The sequence below is a fragment of the Globicephala melas genome, chromosome 6 (genome assembly GCF_963455315.2).
Source record: "Globicephala melas chromosome 6, mGloMel1.2, whole genome shotgun sequence".
NCBI lineage: Eukaryota > Metazoa > Chordata > Mammalia > Artiodactyla > Delphinidae > Globicephala > Globicephala melas.
The window spans coordinates 56,623,760-56,644,823 of NC_083319.1; the positions used below are offsets into that span (position 1 = coordinate 56,623,760).

Sequence of the window (21,064 nt, forward strand, 5' to 3'; positions counted from 1 at the left end):
GGAAGTAAGATATAGATAATTCAAAACAGTAACTAACAAAAGTTTATTCCACTTAACTTTGAAAAGCATATTAGGACGGCAAATCTTCTTGAGAATAAAAAAAAAATCATAGAATGGGTCTCAAATCACAAGGAATTATTTTCATTTTCTGAATTACTGTCAATAATTGAAATTTGGCTACATTGCATAAATTGCTTGATAATTCATTTACTATAATGTTGGAAATTGAGATCCTATGACTCAAGTGTTTCTTTTCTATTTGACTTTGAAAGGCTTTTTATGATTTCCAAGTGACAAATTTAATGTTTTATTTGAGATTTTAATTTTTATTTGGATAAATGAAATCAGAATTACTGAATAACTGATTATATTTTTTTTACTTCAACTGATTTAATTTCAGTTTGCATTTTGCTATTCCCTAAAGTTGTAGTGTAGCATTTTTTTTAGATGGAGGTAGATGGAAGCATAGCTTTGATATTAGACACACTTGAGTCACATCTTCTCACCAGACCTGTAACCTTGGGCAAGTGTTGTGAATGCTAAGAACTTCAAATCATCATCTGTAAAACAAAGAGAATAATATCTACCTTGCAATATTATTTGTGAAGGGTTAAAGGCAACAGTATGTAGAATTATCAGCACAGTGCTTGGCCCACTGTAGACACACTAATATTTGACAAGGGAGTCAAAAATACTCAATGGAGAAAAGATGGTCTCTTCAATAAATGGTGCTAGGAAAACTGGATAATAACATGTAAAAGAATGAAACCTAACTCCTATCTACACCACTCACAAAAATTAACGCCCAATGGATTAAAGACTTAAACGTAAGACCTGAAACCACAAAACTCCTAGAAGAAAACATAGGCAGAAAGCTCCCTAACATGGTCGGCTATTTTTAGTATCAATAACCTTTATAGACTATAGTCATCTCTCCAAAATTATTAAAAGTATACTCTAGATAAGTAGAAATGATTGTAGATTTCATATGATCAAAGAGCTCCCGCTCAGTTAGGCAAAAATTGCTATATGTTGGATGTAGATCCACACTCCCTTAAACCAATTTTGAAACCAAAATCTTTTCTAAAGACCTAAAGTTTTTCGTATCTCGTTTGACAGCAAAATATGACCTGAACTCATTTGACAGCTAAATCCTGACCTGAACCACATGAGGTCTTTATTTATTTCACTTTATGTAAATTTTCCTGTTTCACTATAAAATTTTTTATTATGAGGTGCTTCCCTAGTCCCTGCTGGGTGTTCTAGGTATATACAATATATGGTCTACATGACAATCTTAAAATGTAATAAACTCTGAATTTTGAAACACAACTGGCCCCAAGGTTTCTGATAAGATACTGTGGACCTGTAGTTGCTTTCTTGGTCTGGTACACTCAGGGTTTGTAAAAGGATAAAGATGGATGGAATGAAATGGTATCACAATTTTTTCAATTGCTCAGAATCCCAACAGAAGGCTGAAGAAGTTTGCCCCATGGTCTTTATGCAGCTACGCTCTGGCCTTAAAATAGAAAAGAAGACCTGTTACTTTAGGAAAGAAACCACCAAAATGCATTCACCAAGAACAGGTAAGGAGAAACTGCATTTCCTGATAATTTTTCAACATAATGATGGGCATCTATTTGCCTTCACTTACCACATCAAGATACATAAATTTTTCCCTCATCCAAATTCCTTCTGGAAAAGAGTAAGGATGATGAACTATTTTTTAGCCATTTTCAGAAGGGCATATAGAGTTTTTAATAGCATGGGAGAAATGGTTATGCTATAATATTAAGTAAAAATAGAGGATACAAAATTATAAATATATTTACAATATTTTTATTTTTTTCATTTAAAGGAAGTAAACTAAAATGAATAGTGGTTGCCTTTTGGGTGTTGAGACCATGGGTGACTAGTTTTCTTTTGCCTGGACTCCAGCGGGTGTGCCCTATTGGGATATAAGTGTATAGGAGGTATTGATTCCTTCAGACCATGGGGTGACTGAAATCCTGGGGTCATTCATCATTGTCAGCAAGCAGCCTAGACTGGAAATCCTCAAAGGAGGGATGGGAGAGGGGTCTGCACAGAGTGAGGACTGACAGTCCAGTCTTATTCCTACACCTATCCTGCAGCTAAAACGTACAAAGAGAAACATCTGGTATTCGCTGCCTGTCAGGAGCTGGAACACCTTGGACCGTCTGTGAAGAGCTTCGCCTTCGATAAAACTAGGGTCCAGAAATATACTACAGCAACTGGTCTTCCAAGTATCAAAGGTAAGACTGGTCACAGGGGTGGTGTGAGGGTGAGGAGGGAGGTAAGACACGGACCTTGGAAATGCCACTCCAGGAAGCAGCCCCAAGTCTAAAATTTCATGTAAATATATCAGAAACTTCTGTCCATTTGTTGCTGATGTGCCCATGTAGTGGTATCCAAACTAAGTACAGGGTAGTTGCTCTAACAATGCATGTGCGTTCTATAGTTAGCATTCCATTATTATTTTGAAATGCTTGCTATGGATTGGAATTTCATATACATTATTCCTGAGAAAAATACATTATCCTTTAGGGGAAAAACCATATTATCTCCCCGAACTTCAACATTTTGACAATGAAAGAAAAGGAAGAGCTATTATATTTTTTAAATATAATTTCAACTCAAGTATTTTAAATAGTTGTTAAAATGGTTTTAAATTATATCACATACTTGTGCAAATATTCAATATTTAATATTCTTAATTTTTTATATATTATTTTCTTTAGCATAATTCTATACTATAAAGAAAATACGATTTTTTCCTCCAGGACCTATATATGTAGTTTCTAAATCTGCTCCAGTTTACCCCAACATGCTGTAGAAATATTATCATTTTCTATGTGTGCTCGTATATTAAAAAAAAATTGAGAGTACTGCTTTAAGTGTCACTGTTATTTAGCCAGAAGACAGAATGAGGCTCACACCTGCATTCTCCAGGACTGTTGAAAGTCTCTGAGTAACACCATGCTTTACAGATGGGTATTCACTTATCCATGTCTATCAAAATACAGCCCCTTCTTGCCCATAGTTCCCTAGATCATGTGGAGTCAGGAAGCAGAGGTTTCCTCAGGCAAACTCTATAACTTTTCCAGCTTCTTTCTCCCCACTAAACCCTCCCATAAGCACACTAACATGGCCTACCATGGCCTTCATGCAGGATGCTAGCATCTTTAATCCCATTCAGGTGGCACACCTCAGCCTTTTAGCTACATTAAGCTTGTGCCAGAGGCTTTCATCTGTCCAACAGTGATGGACAAAGTGCAGCTCAAATTGCAGAAACAAACACAACCTATTGAGAAAGCTTTTTTTTAATTTCTAAAAGATTTTTCATGGAAACAAGGTTTTTGAATTCTTAATGACAAGATTTTTACTTGTTACAGAACATTCTGCTTCCCTGAGTACATACAACGATCAATACATTACTTTTGTTTTCGAGGATGGAAATTATGAGATCTATGTTGAAGACTTAGGAAAAGACCAAGAGAAAGGTAGAATATTTCCTTTTGTCTTTAATGATATAATGATGACTAGTAAAGTAAAAAAATAAATTTACCAAACCATAAACAATAGATTAACTCAGACATGGCAAATAGATTTCATGCTATGTGCTAACTCCAATGCATTGGCAGGGGATGCTTGAATATCACTATATTGAGGAGGATTCAGAAGCTTATTCAGGGGGCTTCCCTGGTGGCGCAGTGGTTAAGAATCTGCCTGCCAATGCAGGGGACATGGGTTTGAGCCCTGGTCCGGGAGAATCCCACATGCCACGGAGCAACTAAGCCTGTGTGCCACAACTACTGAGTCTGCGCACTAGAGCCCGCGAGCCACAACTACTGAAGTCCATGCGCCTAGAGCCCCTGCTCTGCAGCAAGAGAGGCCACCGCGATGAGAAGCCCGTGCACTGCAACGAAGGGTAGCCCCTGCTTGCCACAACTAGAGAAAGCCCGTGCAGCAACAAAAGCCCAAAGCAGCCAAAAATAAATAAATAAAATAAGTTAAAAAAAAAAAAAGCTTATTCAGGATTCATCAGGGGAGAAGGATGATACTGAGAAGTGGTATCTGTTGTGAAATGTGGAAAGAGGTACCACATATACTTGCTATCACTAAATTATCTACTAGGTCTTTCCAGCTTTATCAGTATCACTAAAGTATAAACCCTAGTAAAAGAATATACTAGTGCTATGAACAACATTTTAAATATTTTAATACCAACATTGTTGGAGAATTCGTCAGAATATATTTATACATTTTTAAGACCTTTCTCAAAACCACAGAAGTTTTGCTTTTATTGATATACAATAAAAGAAGAGGATGTTTTCTGATGTTATATATATGTTGAAACTGAACCATTTGATAAAATTGTATCTCACCAAAGGGATTTTATGCATTCTCTTTCAGACAAGGTGTTACTCCGTTACTATGATTCCCAATTCCCCTCAAGTGAAACAGGTAATTTCGAAAGCTGGGTAGCTCTAGTGCTTGAATTCCTAAATTTAGGGTAAAGACAAATCCAAAAATTCTCCATGGGAAAGGAAAGCAGTCTCAGAAGGTTCTCTCCAGCCCAAATTCATGGTAAAAATCTTGGATCTAAGATTCTAAACTGATATACTCCATCTCATCCATTTTGCAGTTTAATAATTAGGATAAAGGTTTGGCTACATTTAACAGAGATTCAGAATAATAGTGTCTTAAGTTATACAAAACTTTATTTCTGTTTTAGCCAGGGCTGGAATGGCAGTTCTGCTCAACAGGTTGCCCAGACCCAGCTCCTTTTCTCTTTGTGGCTCTGCCAACATCCACATGGTTCAAGATTCCTTGCCACCATGAAAATATCCATTCAGCAGGACAGAGGAAGACAGATGTATTATTTGAGTTCTATTTCCCTTTAAGGACGCAACCTGGAAGTTGCACCTGACACTTCTATTCACCTTATATTGCTCAGAACTTAGACATATTGCTACACTTAGCTACAAGAAGGCAGGCTGGGAAACATTCTATTATTACACAAAAAGAGGAGTTGGATATTGGGGGACAACCATCAGTGGCCTTCTATGCAGACAGGGAAGCTGACAACTAGAGCAACACCCATGAGACTCACAATTCTACTAGTATTCTAATAGTATATAAGAAAACTAACCTCTCTCCTAAGGGGACTTAGAATTACCCCTTACTGTCCAATGACTCTTTAGTTTCATCTGGGTACAAGTATTTCTAAGAGATGTGTTGTTGAATGAAATAGTTATTTTATATGACATCTTGGACTCTTTTCCTGGGTGTTAAATTCATTTAAATTAAAATGAGTTACAATTCTTAACTTTATAATTTGCATTTTTTAATTGCAAGAAGGTGGTGGTGATCATCGGAAGTTAATGGTAAACCTGAGCCCCACAAAAGACAAAGACTTCTTGCTGCATGCCAACAGTAAGGAGCATTCTGTGGAGGTAATAGAAATATGCACCTAACTGTCATGACTGACTCTACTCATCTGTGCAGATTTGGGGTACTTTGAAGAAGAAGTTTTGTTTGTGCTATTGTACATAAAACAAAATCAGTTATGATTAATAACTTGCTTCTGGAACATGGAAGGGAGTGAAATGGCATGTGTAGCCTTGCTACTGAAAGTTTGATCTCTGCCAGCAGTACAGCATTGCCTGGGAGCTTTTTAGAAATGTAGACTTTCAGGCTCCCTCACAACTGAATCGAAATCAGCATTTTAACAAATCTCCAGGAGATTCATAGGTACATTAAAGTTTGAGAAGCACTGCTATATAGAATGACTTGAATCCTTTCTATTTGGCGATAGGAACTACTGTGTTCTTCCAGGAAGTATTTCCTTGTAAAATATGGTTTTCTTAGGCAATTGAAAAACTAATTTTATACTCTGAGACTGCTAAAGGGAGAGTCATAAACATTTCCACATGCCAAGATATATAGATAACATAATAATCTACATTTTAATCATAGGATTCACTGCATTGTCTTCTTCAGTTAGTAAATAGCAGTATTATATTGGTCATGATGAAGAATTATAAACATCTTGAGGAACAAACAAGCCAAAGTGGACACAAGGAAGAAAACATTAAAGTATAATATAGAAGATAAATTATATAAATATATAGAGCTAACTAATATAGCCATGCAAGGTATTAATATAAACTCTGGATGGTAATCAGCATCTCCCTTAACAAAACATTCCTAAGTATATATAATAGTGTTTGGCATATATAACTACTCAATAATAAGTGCTGACCCCTACTGAGCTTTATTATATACCAAGAAGTGTGCTAAAGGTTTTACAAGTACTATCTCATTTAATTCTCACAATAACTCTCTTATGAAGTTATTGTATTGGTTAGGTTTGCTGTGTAACAAACCATCCCTAACACTTAATAACTTAAAATAATAATCATTTTCTATCACTCATGTATCTGTGGGTAAGTTGGGAGTTGACCGATCTAGAAAACTGGCTACCCTAAAAAACTGAGGCTTGAAAGGTAAAGCAAAGTGTCCAGGTCTCAGAGATACTACATGGCAAAAGAGAAGTATGAATCCAGAAATACTGCATCCAGATCCATTCATTCTAAGCCATCATGTCTCTCAAAATATACTATCAGTGAATCAAATCAAATCCCCCTACTTTGGCCCTCTGCTCATTTCTTCCCCACCTCCCATCCCCTTCTTAGTAAGCAGGCTTGTTAGAAATATCAAGTTATGAATAATTATTCTCCTTTAGTTTCCAATACAGGGATGTAAAGTTGACTCTGGACTTCTAACTCACATATTGGTTACTTTCTCTCTTGTCTTCCTCAGCTACAAAAATGTGAAAACCAATTGCCAGAACAGGCCTTCTTTGTCCTTCATGAGGAGACCTCCCAATGTGTTTCATTTGAATGTAAGAGCAATCCTGGAGTGTTTCTAGGAGTAAAGGATAACCACCTAGCTCTTATTAAACGAAGGGAACACCCTGAGGATTCAAATGAAGAGAATACCATATTTAAGCTCTCAAACTTAATATGATGGAAAGCTGCGGATCTTGGGTTGAGTAGTCCAAACAGCTACCACTGGAGAAAGGATAAGCGATAAAGAGACAGATAACATGAAGGGAAATGGAATGTTTAGTATGCTGAGGAATGTTTTCCTTATTATGTATAAAAATATTTTTTATAATCCTTCAGTTCTGTTTTTTATTTCCCTCTGTATCACTGCATATTCAGTACAAGTATTGGTATATTAAATAGCATATTGGTAAAGAGATTTGCCAACATTCTGAAGAGATACAGCCTGACCTTTACATTTTTCCTCTTTCAGTCCTGAAAGAACTTCTTCATATTTTGAGCTGAGACCTCTGGGGAGAAGCAAAGGGACTGATCCGCAATTTTGCTTTAGACAGGGATCAATTTAAAGAGCTACATAGGGACATAATTCTCCCTCGTTCCAAATAATAGCCTCAAACACTAGAGCCACTAATAAAAAAAAACAACTGGAAGCTACACAGATTTACCATTTCACAACTGGAATAAAACACCAAGTTTATAAATACCAAAACTTCAGATGCCTATATAGTTAGACAGGTAATATAAATATGTGAAAAGGCAAGGATAATTTAAAAATTAAGGAAAACAAATCTAGTATTTTAAAAGTGAATAATTTCACCTCTAACTCACTTTTAAAATTCTGATTTTTATAGACTGAGTTAACTTTAAGCAAGGCATTCTTACATTAGAAAGTGAAATAAATTTTAGTTCAGACATGAAATTGAAATTATTAGGAATATCTAACAAACTAGAATATTTTTAAAAGCACTGAGCCACAATATATGTTTGGGCATCCCAGTACCATGGGTTCCAAGTACCATGGGTTCCAAGTACCATGGTGTGGACATAAGTCCTCTAACGTACTAGAGCTTAGACGGGACATAGGATTAACATTACAATTTCAATAACTGGTTATCCTTCATATGTTCTTCTGACCCTGGCTTCCAGGAATCTATGACTTTTGATATATTCATTACCTTGGACAAAATTTCTTCTCATCCTTTCTTCCGACATGCACAAGGCCTTTTGTTGTTTAGCTTCCCAATAACCCTGCTTACTATGGAATATTCACTTGACTTCTGTTCTTTCTCCATTTCTTTTGACCATCTGTGTCCTTCTGCACCCCCTGACCTCACTTCCACGTAACCTGACCTCTGAATGCCAACATTGTTATTCTGCTTTTTCTACCTGATGGTGTCGAATTTTATGTAAACCTATTTATGGCAGTATTCTTCATTAAACGTCTTTGTGTTTTATTGCTACTAAGGTACTAAAGTTTATACTCAACCATATAATAACATTTCTCAACTACTAAATAATTTTTGCTTATTTTAAAACCTTAGCAATTTCTACTGTAATTCTTCACAGGTGTAATACTGATAATAAATGACAAACATAATGACAGAATACTTATAAAATGACTTTTTCTGAAAGTGTCGGCTTTTTAATTTGTTGAGATATATTGAATATAACTGTTGATGGAACATAAAATAAAAGAGGCTGAGAATTACTGTATGAGTGCAAACAATTATAGAACAATATATCTTTGATTCATTACTTTGTCAATAATTTTACTATAGAGACAAAAATAAAAGCAGAATCTATATCACTCCCTCTGAAAAACACTAAATGTTGACCATGTGTATCTGTATGATATACTTAAACGATTATTATTAAGTAACCAAATATATCCATTACATTGTTCATATTCTTGAATAAACTGTATTTTTCAAAAGTATGTGAGACCATAATGATTTTATGATAAAATGACTCATATTGTGAAATTCTTAAGTGAAAGTAAGCATACACCAATCCATCAATGTTGGTAAGTGGAGTAGGTCATTTGTCTAATATTTTTGGTGATTCAAAATTAAGTAAGGGGCTTCCCTGGTGGCGCAGTGGTTGAGAGTCCGCCTGCCGATGCAGGGGACACGGATTCATGACCCAGTCCGGGAAGATCCCACATGCCGCGGAACGGCTAGGCCCGTGAGCCATGGCCGCTGAGCCGGCGTGTCCAGAGCCTGTGCTCCGCAACGGGAGAGGCCACAACAGTGAGAGGCCCTCGTACCGAAAAAAAAAAAAAAAAATTAAGTAAGATTTTTCAGAGAAGAGACTGTGTCTTTTTCACCTTTGTACTCATAGTGCCCATCATGGTGGCCAGTACAAAGGAGGTATTCAGTGACTTTTACCCAAGATCAAACAGCCAACATACACTTGCATTAAAACTTTAACCTGGGACTTCCAACTGCTTATTTAGATATCTTTCAATCAGGTTATCTTATTTTACAAGTTTAATTTTCCTTTTTTAAAAAAATATTTTCCACCATCACTATAGTCAGTATTATTTGATTAAAACATTCAAATGTATGGTAGCTTTTTGTCATTTACTTGCATTTTTTTTTTAAACATCTTTACAGGAGTATAATTGCTTTACAATGGTGTGTTAATTTCTGCTTTTATCACAAAGTGAATCAGCTATACAAATACATATATCTCCATAACTCCTCCCTCTTGTTTCTCACTCTCACCCTCCCTATCCCACCCCTCTAGGTAGTCACAAAGCACCAAGTTGATCTCCTTGTGCTATGCGGCTGCTTCCCACTAGATATCTATTTTATATTTGGTAGTGTATATATGTCCATGCCACTCTCTCACTTCGTCCCAGCTTACCCTTCCCACTCCCCGTGTCCTTAAGTCCTTTCTCTATATCGGCGTCTTTATTCCTGTCCTGCCCCTAGGTTCTTCAGAACCTTTCTTTTTTTTTTTTTTTTGAGATTCCATATATATGTGTTATCATATGGTATTTGTTTTTCTCTTTGTGACTTACTTCACTGTGTATGACAGACTCTAGGTCCATCCACCTCACTACAAATAACTCAATTTCATTTCTTTTTATGGCTGAGTAATATTCCATTGTATCTATGAGCCACATCTTCTTTATCCATTCATCTGTTGATGGACACTTAGGTTGCTTCCATGTCCTGGCTATTGTAAATAGAGCTGCAATGAACATTGTGGTACATGACTCTTTTTGAATTATGGTCTTCTCAGGGTATATGCCCAGTAGTGGGATTGCTGGGTCATATGGTAATTCTACTTTTGGTTTTTTAAGGAAACTCCACACTGTTCTCCATAGTGGCTGTATCAATTTACATTCCCACCAACAGTGCAAGAAGGTTCCCTTTTCTCCACACCCTCTCCAGCATTTATTGTTTGTAGATTTTTTGATGATGGCCATTCTGACTGGTGTGAGGTGATACCTCATTGTAGGTTTGATTTGCATTTCTCTAATGATTAGTGATGCTGAGCATCCTTTCATGTGTTTGTTGGCAATCTGTATGTCTACATTGGAGAAATGTCTGTTTAGGCCCTCTGCCCATTTTTGGATTGGGTTTTTTGTTTTTTTGATATTGAGCTACATGAACTGCTTGTAAATTTTGGAGATTAATCCTCTGTCAGTTGCTTCATTAGCAAATATTTTCTACCATTCTGAGGGTTGTCTTTTGGTCTTGTTTATGTTTTCCTTTGCTGTGCCAAAAGCTTTAAGTTTCATTAGGTTCCATTTGTTTACTTTTGTTTTTATTTCCATTTCTCTAGGAGGTGGGTCAAAAAGGATCTTGCTGTGATTTATGTCATAGAGTGTTCTGCCTATGTTTTCCTCTAAGCGTTTTAGAATGTCTGGCCTTACATTTAGGTCTTTAATCCATTTTGAGCTTATTTTTGTGTATGGTGTTAGGGAGTGTTCTAATTTCATTCTTTTACATGTAGCTATCCAATTTTCCCAGCACCACTTATTGAAGAGGCTGTGTTTTCTCCATCGTATATTCTTGCCTCCTTTATCAAAAATAAGGTGACCATATGTGCGTGGGTTTATCTCTGGGCTGTCTATCCTGCTCCAATGATCTATAGTTCTGTTTTTGTGCCAGCACCATAAATGTCTTGATTACTGTAGCTCTGTAGTATAGTCTGAAGTCTGGGAGCCTGATTCCTGTAGCTCCATTTTTCTTTCTCAAGACTGCGTTGGTTATTTGGTGTCTTTTGTTTCCATACAAATTATGAAAGTTTTTGTTCTAGTTCTGTGAAAAATGCCATTGGTAGTTTGATAGGGATTGCACTGAATCTGTAGATTACTTTGAGTAGTTTGGTCATTTTCACAATCTTGATTCTTCTTTTCCAAGAATATGGTATATTTCTCCATCTGTTTGTATCGTCTTTAATTTCTTTCATCAGTGTCTTATAGTTTTCTGCATATAGGTCCTTTGTCTCCTTAGGTAGGTTTATTCCTAGGTATTTTATTCTTTTTGTTGCAATGGTAAATGGGAGTGTTCTCTTAATTTTTGTTCTGATTTTTCATGATTAGTGTATAGGAATGCAAGAGATTTCTGTGCATTTATTTTGTATTCTGTTACTTTACCAGATTCATTGATTAGCTCTAGTAGTTTTCTGGTAGCATCTTTAGGATTCTCTATGTATTGTATCATGTCATCTGCAAACAGTGACAGCTTTACTTCTTCTTTTCTGATTTGGATTCCTTTTATTTCTTTTTCTTCTCTGATTGTTGTGGCTAAAACTTCCAAACTTGCATTTGTTTTGATGTTGGATAACACATATTACCAGAATGAATTTGCCCATTTCATTTTATCAGAAATGACAATTATGTCAAAATTTAGTTTTCCCTCATTTTATTTATGTTCTTTACATTTTTATGCATTTATTTGACACCTTGAAATATTGTCAGGAAAATTTTATTTGAATGAGTAAAGTGACTTAGAATTGGGAAAGAAAACTAAGTAAGAGTTGAAATTTGGGGAGTTGGGGAAAGAAAATTCCTAATTTAAGTAGAATGCAACAGGTTGTTTAAAGTCTAAAAGGATTAATTCACAACCCCCATATCTGCAGAAAAAAACAATCCAAAAAAAAAAACCCCACCAATTTCAACCTTTGCGCCTCATGCTGAGAAACTGCATGGTGGATAGAGAAATCTTAAGCTGGGATACTCCAGTTGGGTTTGGGACAGTCTGGTCCTAAAACTCCTTCTCCCCTCATACTATCAGCTCTACAGCTCAGAAATCTCATCTTCTAGCAGATACTCCTTAAATATATGCCATATATACTGGATGTATCAATGAGCTACTTCCTGTTGAAGTGCCAAGATGATGAAACACTTCCTCAAGTCCAATTACAGTCCCTAACCCAGAGGACACTCCCATAAAGAGAACGCATGAATCACTGCCTAACATATTAAGAACACAGGCTGGGACTTCCCTGGTGGCACAATGGTTAAGAATCCACCTTCCAATGCAGGGGACTCCAGTTCCATCCCTGGTCAGGGAACTAAGATCCCACATGCTGCGAGGCAACTAAGCCCATGCACTGCAATTACTGAGCCTGTGTGCTCTAGAGCCCGCATGTTCCAAAGCCCACATGCTCTAGAGCCCATGTGCCACAACTAGAAAGAAGCATGTGCCCCACAACAAAAGAACCCGCGTGCCACAATGAAAACCCGATGCAGCTAAATAAATAAATAAATATTAAAAAACAAAAAAAGAACATAGGCTTGGTTTACTGTTTACTGCCTGTGCAACTTCAGCAAATTATATAACCTCTCTCAATCTCAGTTTATCCTCTGCAAAAATGAGGAGATACCAAATATTGTAGTCATTTACTTACTATCTATCAGCACCACCCCTACTTCCTTGCCCACAGAAACTCATTTTGACCTGGGCAGCAATATGCCCAACTAAAAATACACTCCTTCCCAGACTTCCACACAGTAATGTGGTAACCATTTGAAACCGTTCTGGACAATAAAAGATAGACAGTATAATGGTTTGAGAAAAACTATTTATTTATTTATTTATGGCTGCATTGGGTCTTCATTGCTTTGTGTGGGTTTTCTCAAGTTGCTGTGAGTGGAGGCTACTCTTCACTGTGGTTCGCAGGCCTCTCATTGCAGTGGCTTCTCTTGCTGTAAAGCACAGGCTCTAGGTGTGCGGGCTTCAGTAGTTGTGGCACGTAGGCTCAGTAGTTGTGGCTCACGGGCTCTAGAGCTCAGGCTCAGTAGTTGTGGCACACAGGCTCAGCCACTCCACGGTACGTGGGATTCTCCCAGACCAGGGCTCGAACCCATGTCCCCTGCATTGGCATGCAGATTCTTAACCACTGTGCCACCAGGGAAGTCCCTGAGAAAAACTTTTTAAAGGGGACATATTCAGCTGGCATGTCCTTTTTCAGTCTTTCACCCTCTCCCCTTCTTCCCACCTAGACCATAGTATGAGGCTGAATGTGCAGCAGAAAACTGACCATGAAGCAGTAAGCAAGGAGACAAAGGCTTACATATTAAAAATGGCAGGAGGAAAAATGGGAGAACGCTGGTGTAGAGAACAATATTCGTGTTCTGCTCAAATCTTAAGTTTCTTTATACTGGATTCTTTGGTAACATTTATGTGTGTACCATACACCCACACCACCACCACCACCACCACTTTCTGTGTGCTTTCAATATCCAGCACTTGCATCTCTTCTTACAAAGACTGCACTTATAGTACTGATGCTGCTTTTCTCTCTTGCACAGAGAGATAAAAGTTTCTGTGAGTTTGCATTCCTTCCACCAGCCTTATAAAGCTCCTGAAAGCCCAGCTCCCTTGTTTTGGGTGAAACAACTCTGTCTTAAATTTCACTCAAAAATTCCCCTACAGGGTTCATGTGGAAGCTACCCTCTGCTGGACTTCAGCATGAGATCACATTCTTGTTTAGATCCCTGTCCATCCCTGCCCTGCCCAACTCCCATAGCAGTATTTCTTGGGAACACTTCCTTAGTAAATCACATGCTGATAAATCCCTTAATCGGAATCTACTTCTGGGGAAACTAATGTAAGACTCCAGGTCACACGTGACATTTTCTTGCTGCCATACTAGTCTTGTAGTGTTAACTGCAGACTTTCTTGTTGAGAGAGAAAAATAAAACCATGTTTGCTTAAGCTAATGGTGGGTTTTCTGTTGAATGTGGCTTAAAGCAAACTCATCCATAGAAGAGGTGATGGTAATACCTGCTTCTTAGGACACTGATAAGAATTGCCTTGCACATTGCAACCACTCAGTGAATGTTTGTTTAGAAAGACAGGCAAACCCAAGAACAATCTTTCTTAGGTATAATTGGAATATAGAAAGGCACAATCAAATCCCTCCATGACTAAGAAAAAACCTCTAAGAAATAAAGTGTGATGGTCGGGGTGGGGGTGGAATCAGAATGGATGTGATCTTACAGGTATAGAAGTAATCCACTAAGTTCATAGAGGTTTATTTGATCATACTTCTTAACCTACCAATAAGTTACATATAGTCTTTCATATACATCAAATATTACATTATAAATATAAAAAGATTTAAAAGCAAAAATGAAAGAATGACTCATATTCCTTCAAAAAATCATTGGATAAGAGCATAGATGTTCCAAAATATAGAAATGGGATAACTAAAAAATTATATAATAATTTATTAATATTAAATTGATCAGAAAAACAATAGAGAAATCAATGGAAACAAAAGCTCGATATTGCAGAAAAAGCAATAAAATGGATAAATCTTTTACCAGATTGATTAGGAAAAAAATGATGATACAAATTACCAACATCAATAGTAAGAGAGTTGTCATCAGTATAGATTCTAAAGATATTAAAAGGATAAAAAAGGGAATATTATGGACAATACTTGGCAATTTTAATAAAAATAGACAGATTACTTGAAAGATACAAACTATCAAGACTTACTCAAGAAGAAACAGACAATATGAATGGCCCTATATTGATTTACTCAATACTCTGTAATGGCCTATAAGGGAAAAGAATCTTAAAAAGAGTGGATATATGTGTATGTATAACTGATTCACTTTGCTATACACCTGAAACTAACACAACATTGTAAATCAACTATAGTCCAATAAAATTTTTTTTAAGTGAATCTGTAGTTTAAAATCTTCTCATTAAAAACTCCAGTCTTCATTGTTGAATTCTTCCAAATATTTAAGGAAGAAATATCAATTCTAAACAAACTCTATCAAAAAATTGAGGGAATTCTGTTGAACTAATTCTATGCAGCAAGTGTTACACTAAAAACCAAAGACATTGAAAACTACAGACCAATAGTTTTCATGAACAAAGATAAAAGAATACTAAATAAAATTTTAGCAAATCAAACCCAACAATACAGAAAAAGGATATATAATACATACAAAGGATACACACACACAAACATATATTTAAAAGATATAAAAATGCATCATGACCAAGTGGGGTTTATCCCAGGAATACAAGGTTGGTTAAATATTCAAAAATCAATCAATGTAATTTACCACATTAACAAATTAAAACAGAAAAATAATACGATGATGTCGATAGATGCAGAAAAAGCAGTTCAAAATCTAATATCCATTCCTAATAAAAGCACTCAATAAACTAGAAATAAAAGGCAACTTCTAAACATGATAAAGGGCATAGACCAAAGCACACTTACAGCTAACATCATAATTAATGGCAACAGACTGAATAAGATCAAGAGCAATGAACGGATGTCCACTCTCACCACCTCTTTTTTTCTTTTTCTCTCACCAGTTGTATCTAGCATTTTATTGGGGCTTCTAGTCATTGCAATAAGGCAAGACAAAGAAATAAATAATCCAGACTGGAAAACAAAAAGTAAAACTGTCTTTATTTAAAATAACATAATCATCCATGTAGAAAGTCTGATGTAATTTGCAAAGAAGCTAATAGAACTATAAATTGAGTTTAACAAAGATCCAGGATGTTACAATACACAAAAATCACTTTTATTTCTATATAATATAATAACAAAAGACAATTGGAAATTTAAATCTTTACCATTTATAATACAATTAGGTATTTTAAAGTATTTAGGGATAAATCTGACAAAGATGTGCAAGCCCTGTTCACTGAAAACTACCAAGCACAACTGAGAGAAATTAAAGAAGACCTAAATAAATGGAAAGACATACCTTGTTCAGGGGTCAGAAGATTCAATATGGTTAGATGTCCATTCTCCTGAGGTTGATATATGTTTGGTGCAATCCCAATCAAAATCCCAATCTGATTTTAAAATGTACATAGAAATTCTGAGGACCTAGAATAGCCAAAACAATTTCTAAAAAGAAAAACAACACTAGAGGTCTCTACTATTTGCTTTCAAGACTTATTATAAAGCTACATTTATGTTAAGAGTGTGGTATTTCCATAAAGATAGACAAAGTCATCAGTGGAACAGCATAGATAGTTCAAAGATAGACTCAACTATATATACACAACAGATTATTCCCAAAGATGCGAAGTCAATTCAATAGAAAAAAAAAAGGTAATCTTTTCAACAAATGGTGTTGGAACAATTGCATATCCATATGCAAAAAACAAAAAAAGAAAGAACGAACGAAAAGAAAAAAACCATTAAACTTCAAGCCATACCTTGCACTACATATGAAAACTCAAGACGAACCACAGACATAAAAAGTAAAGGGTAAAACTATAAATCTAGAAGAAAACATAAGAGAAAATCTATGTGACACTGGGTTAAAGATTTTTTATGTAGGATATCAAAAATATGATCCATAAAATTTAAAAATTTGATATTTTGGAATTCATCAAAATTAAAAACTTCTGCTCTTAGAAAGATGGTACTAAAAAGAGTGAGAAGACAAGCCAAAGACTATAAGAAAACATTTGCAAAACATGTATTTGCTAAAAGACATATCTAGACTATATGAAGAACTCTTAAAACACAGTAAGACACAGTGATGTCAGCATTATGGTAGTATGAGACAGTCCCTTTACCTCTCCCCTTCTATCTATAACTAGTAAAACACGCATAATTTAACAAAGGCTCTGCTGCCCAACACATCAGGATGCTGGAGAGATCCACACGTTTGTACATCTAAAGGTGGGTGGATATGAACTCATAGAACAGACAGAACTGGGGGAAGAGTGGAGGCAGTACAGCTATCCTGGTCCTCCTGGCCATGGTGGCTGAGGCTGCAGCCCCAGAGAACCTGATAGCAGCAGCAGAGGTGGTGCACACAAGTCTGGCCTCTAAGCCGCAGCAGCACCCACATCCACAAGCAACTGGGCAGCAGTAGCATCAGGGCCCACAATCTAGTTCTTACCACCACAGTGGCACCCATGACTCCAGTCACCCATGAACATGACAACTCCAGAAGTGGTAGAGGGAACCATAATCCTGGCTTGTCCCAAATTTCCCCCTCTCCCTGCCACAGTGACAGTGCTCACAACCCAGGTGAACCTGGACACAGCAGAGCCACCCACCATTCTGGTGCCCCAGCAGCAATGCCAGAAATAGCACTGGCACCAGCAACAAGACACCAGTGACCCCAGGAGCACAAGTAGCAATAACAAGGGCACTGGTAACACCTCTGATAGAGGTGGTAGAGGAAGCAAAGTGCTGATTCTCAAATATAGCTAGAGCCATCTCAAGCAAGAGAAACCTAAAACTTGTGCTATAGCACCACCTAGTAAAAAACAAAAGGAAGGACTTAATTACCAACCCGTTGAAAAATTAAAATCAAATTGAACAAAAGCTCTACCTAAACAAGAAAGATGTTCACTACTTCAAGTACACCACAGAGGAACAAGTCATCAAGCACCATGAAAAACCATAGTGACACGATATTTTAAAAAGAAAATGAAAGAGGGAGGGGATATGGGGATATATGTATACATATAGCTGATTCACTTTGTTATACAACAGAAACTAACACAACACTGTAAAGCAATTATACTCCAATAAAGATGTTAAAAAAAAAAAGAAAGTGACAATTCTCCAGAAACCAAACTTAAAATCTTGAAAGACTGTGAGGACAAGATAGCAGAGTAAAAGGACCTTGAGCTCACCTCTTCTCATGAACACACCAAAATCACAACTAACTGCTGAACAACCATCGATTAAAAGGACTGGAATCTACAAAAAAAAAAAAAGGTATTCTATATCCAAAGACACAAAGAAGAAACCACAAGACAGTAGGAGGGGTGCACTCTTGATATAATCAAATTCCATACCACACAGGTGGGTGACCCACAACCTGGAGAATAATTATATTGCAGAAGTTCTCCCACAGGAGTGAGAGCTCTGAGCCACATGCCAGGCTCCCCAGCCTAGGGGTCCAGAATTGGGAGGAGGAGCTCCCAGAGCATTTGGCTTTGAATGCCAGCAATTGATTGCAGGAGCTCCACAGGACTGGAGGAAACAGAGACTCCACTCTTAAGAGCACACACAAGGTCTCACATGCACCAAGACCCAGTGCAAAAGTAGTGACTCCATAGGAGTCTAGCCCAGACCTACCTGCAGGTCTTGAAAGGTCTCCTGGGGAGACAGGGGATGGCTGTGTCCCTCTCTGGGGTCAAAAAAGCTGGTGGTGGACACAGCAAGGACCTAAATGACCTCTGACTAAATGCAGACATTTTGGTTCCTTGGCATGGAGACCTGGGCCCACCCAGTAGCCTGTAAGCTCCAGTGCTAGGACACCTAAGGCCAAACAACCAATAGGGTGGGAACACAAGCCCACCCATCAGTAGACAGGCTGCCTAAAGACTTCCTGATCCCACAGCCAGCCTAAGACATGCCCCTTGACACTGCCCTGCCCACCAGAGGGCCAAGAAACAGCTCTACCCACCAGTGGGCAGGCATTGACTCCTCCCACCAGGAAGCCTGCACAAGCCTCTAGACCAGCCTCACCCACCAGGGGCCAGACACCAGAAGGAAGGAAACTACAATCCTGCAGCCTGTGGAACTGAGTCCACAAACACAGGTCAGAACCTACCCTGGAACCAGCTGGTCCCTGGCTCTTGGGTGATGAGAGGGGAGTGTACTTCTGGGACACATAGGACAGCCCCTACAGAAGACCACTCCAAGGTTGAGAAATGTAACCAAGCTACTACATACATAAAAATACAAATAGAAATTCAAAAATGAGATGGCAAAGGAATATGTTCCAGACAAAGGAACAAGATAAAACCCCAGAAGAACAACTAAGTGAAGTGGAGATAGGCAACCTACCCATGAAAGAGTTCCAAGAAATGGCTACAAAGATGATCCAAGAACTCATAAAAAGAACAGATGCACAGACTGAGAAGTCACAAGAAGTTCTTAGCAAAGAGATAGAAAATATAAAGAACAACCAAACAGAGTTGAAGAATACAATAACTGAAATGAAAAACACACTAGAAGGAATCAATAGCAGAATGAATGAGGCAGAAGAATGAATCATTGAACTGGAAGACACAGTGGTGGATATCACCGCTATGGAACAGAATAAAGAAAAAAGAATGAAAAGAAATGAGGACAGTTTAAGAGACATCTGGGACAACAGCAAACACACCAACATTCACATTATAGGGGTCCCAGAAGGAGAAGAGGGAGAGAAGGAGCCTGAGAAAATATTCAAAAAGATAAGCAGTCACCCAAGTCCAGGAAGCACAGAGTCCCTTATAGAATTAACCCATGGAGGAACACACCAAGACACATACTAATCAAATTGACAAAAATTAAAGACAAAGGGAAAATATTAAAAGCAACAAGGAAAAAGCAGCAAATAACATACAAGGGAATCCCCATAAGACTATCAGCTGATTTTTCAGCAGAAACTCTACAGGCCAGAAGGGAGTGGAAAAATATATTTAAAGTGATGAAAGGGAAAAAGCTACAACCAAAAATACTCGACCCAGCAAGGCTCTCATTCACATTCGATGAGAAATCAAAAGCTTTACAGACAAATGAAAGCTTAAAGAATTCAGCACCACCAAACCAGTGTTATGACAAATGCTAAAGGAACTTCTTTAAGTGGAAAAAAAAGGCCACAACTAGAAACAAGAAAATTACAAAATGGGAAAGCTCACTAGTAAAGCAAACATACAGTAAGTGTAGGAAATCATGGACACACAAATATGATATCAAAACGAGCAATCGTGAGTTCCTCTGGCACAAATGCTGGATACCTGAAATGCAATTGAAATTAAGAGATCAGCAACCTAAAACAATCATGTATACATATAGACTGCTAGAGCAAAACCTCATGGTAACTACAAAAATCTATAATAGATAATACACACAAAAAAGAAAAAGGAATCCAAACACAATATTAAAGATAGTCATAAATCACAAGAGGAGATAACAAAAGAGGAAAGGAATAAAAAAAACCTACAAAAACAAATCCAAAACAATTAACAAAATGGCAATAACAACATATGTATCAATAATTACCTTAAATATAAATGGATTAAATGCTCCAATCAAAAGACATAGACTGGCTGAATGGATACAAAAACAAGACCCATAAGGATGCTGTCTACAAGAGACCCACTTCATATCTAGAGACACATACAGACTGGAAGTGTGGGGATAGAAAAAGGTATTCCATGAAAATGGAAATCAAAGGAAGCTGAAGTAGTGATACTCATATCAGACAAAATAGACTTTATTTGTCTGTTTGTTTGTTTTTTGGCCACTGTGCAGCTTGGGGGATCTTAGTTCACCAGCTAGGGATTGAACCCAGGCCATGGCAGTGAAAGCACCAAATCCTAACCACTGGACCACAAGGGAATTCCCCAAAATAGACTTTAAAATAAAGACTGTTACAGGAGACAAAGAACAAAACTACATAATGATCACAGAATCAATCCAAGAAGAAGATATAACACTTGTAATAAATATATATGCACAGAACATAGGAACACCTCAATATATAAGGCAAATGTTAACAGATATAAAAGGATAAATTGACAGTAACACAATAATAGTGGGAGACTTTAACACTTCACTTACATCAGTAGACACATCATGCAGACAGAATATCAATAAGGAAACACAGGCCTTAAAAGACACATTAGACCAGATGGGCTTAGTTAATATTTATAGAGCATTCCATCTGAAAGCAGCAGAATACACATTCTTTCAAGTTCACATAGACCATTCTCCAGAAT

The 21,064-nt window shown here is 37.1% G+C and overlaps 2 protein-coding genes across 7 annotated transcripts in view; one reads left to right on the forward strand and one right to left on the reverse strand.

Moving 5' to 3' along the window:
• IL33 (interleukin 33) overlaps positions 1-8,757 on the forward strand; it is a 54,156-nt gene extending 45,399 nt beyond the window's left edge. For 3 of the 4 annotated variants that reach the window (XM_030877197.2, XM_060299988.1, XM_060299990.1), the window contains 6 exons: positions 1,461-1,586; positions 2,133-2,273; positions 3,414-3,521; positions 4,435-4,485; positions 5,380-5,477; positions 6,847-8,757. In XM_030877197.2, coding sequence (XP_030733057.1) covers positions 1,461-1,586; positions 2,133-2,273; positions 3,414-3,521; positions 4,435-4,485; positions 5,380-5,477; positions 6,847-7,053 — 731 coding nt within the window. In that variant the 3' untranslated portion in view covers positions 7,054-8,757. The remainder of the gene's footprint in view (positions 1-1,460; positions 1,587-2,132; positions 2,274-3,413; positions 3,522-4,434; positions 4,486-5,379; positions 5,478-6,846) is intronic. The other variant, XM_060299989.1, reaches the window with a different exon arrangement.
• RANBP6 (RAN binding protein 6) overlaps positions 1-21,064 on the reverse strand; it is a 318,886-nt gene that overhangs the window by 181,897 nt on the left and 115,925 nt on the right. The gene's annotated exons all lie outside the window — the stretch shown is intronic.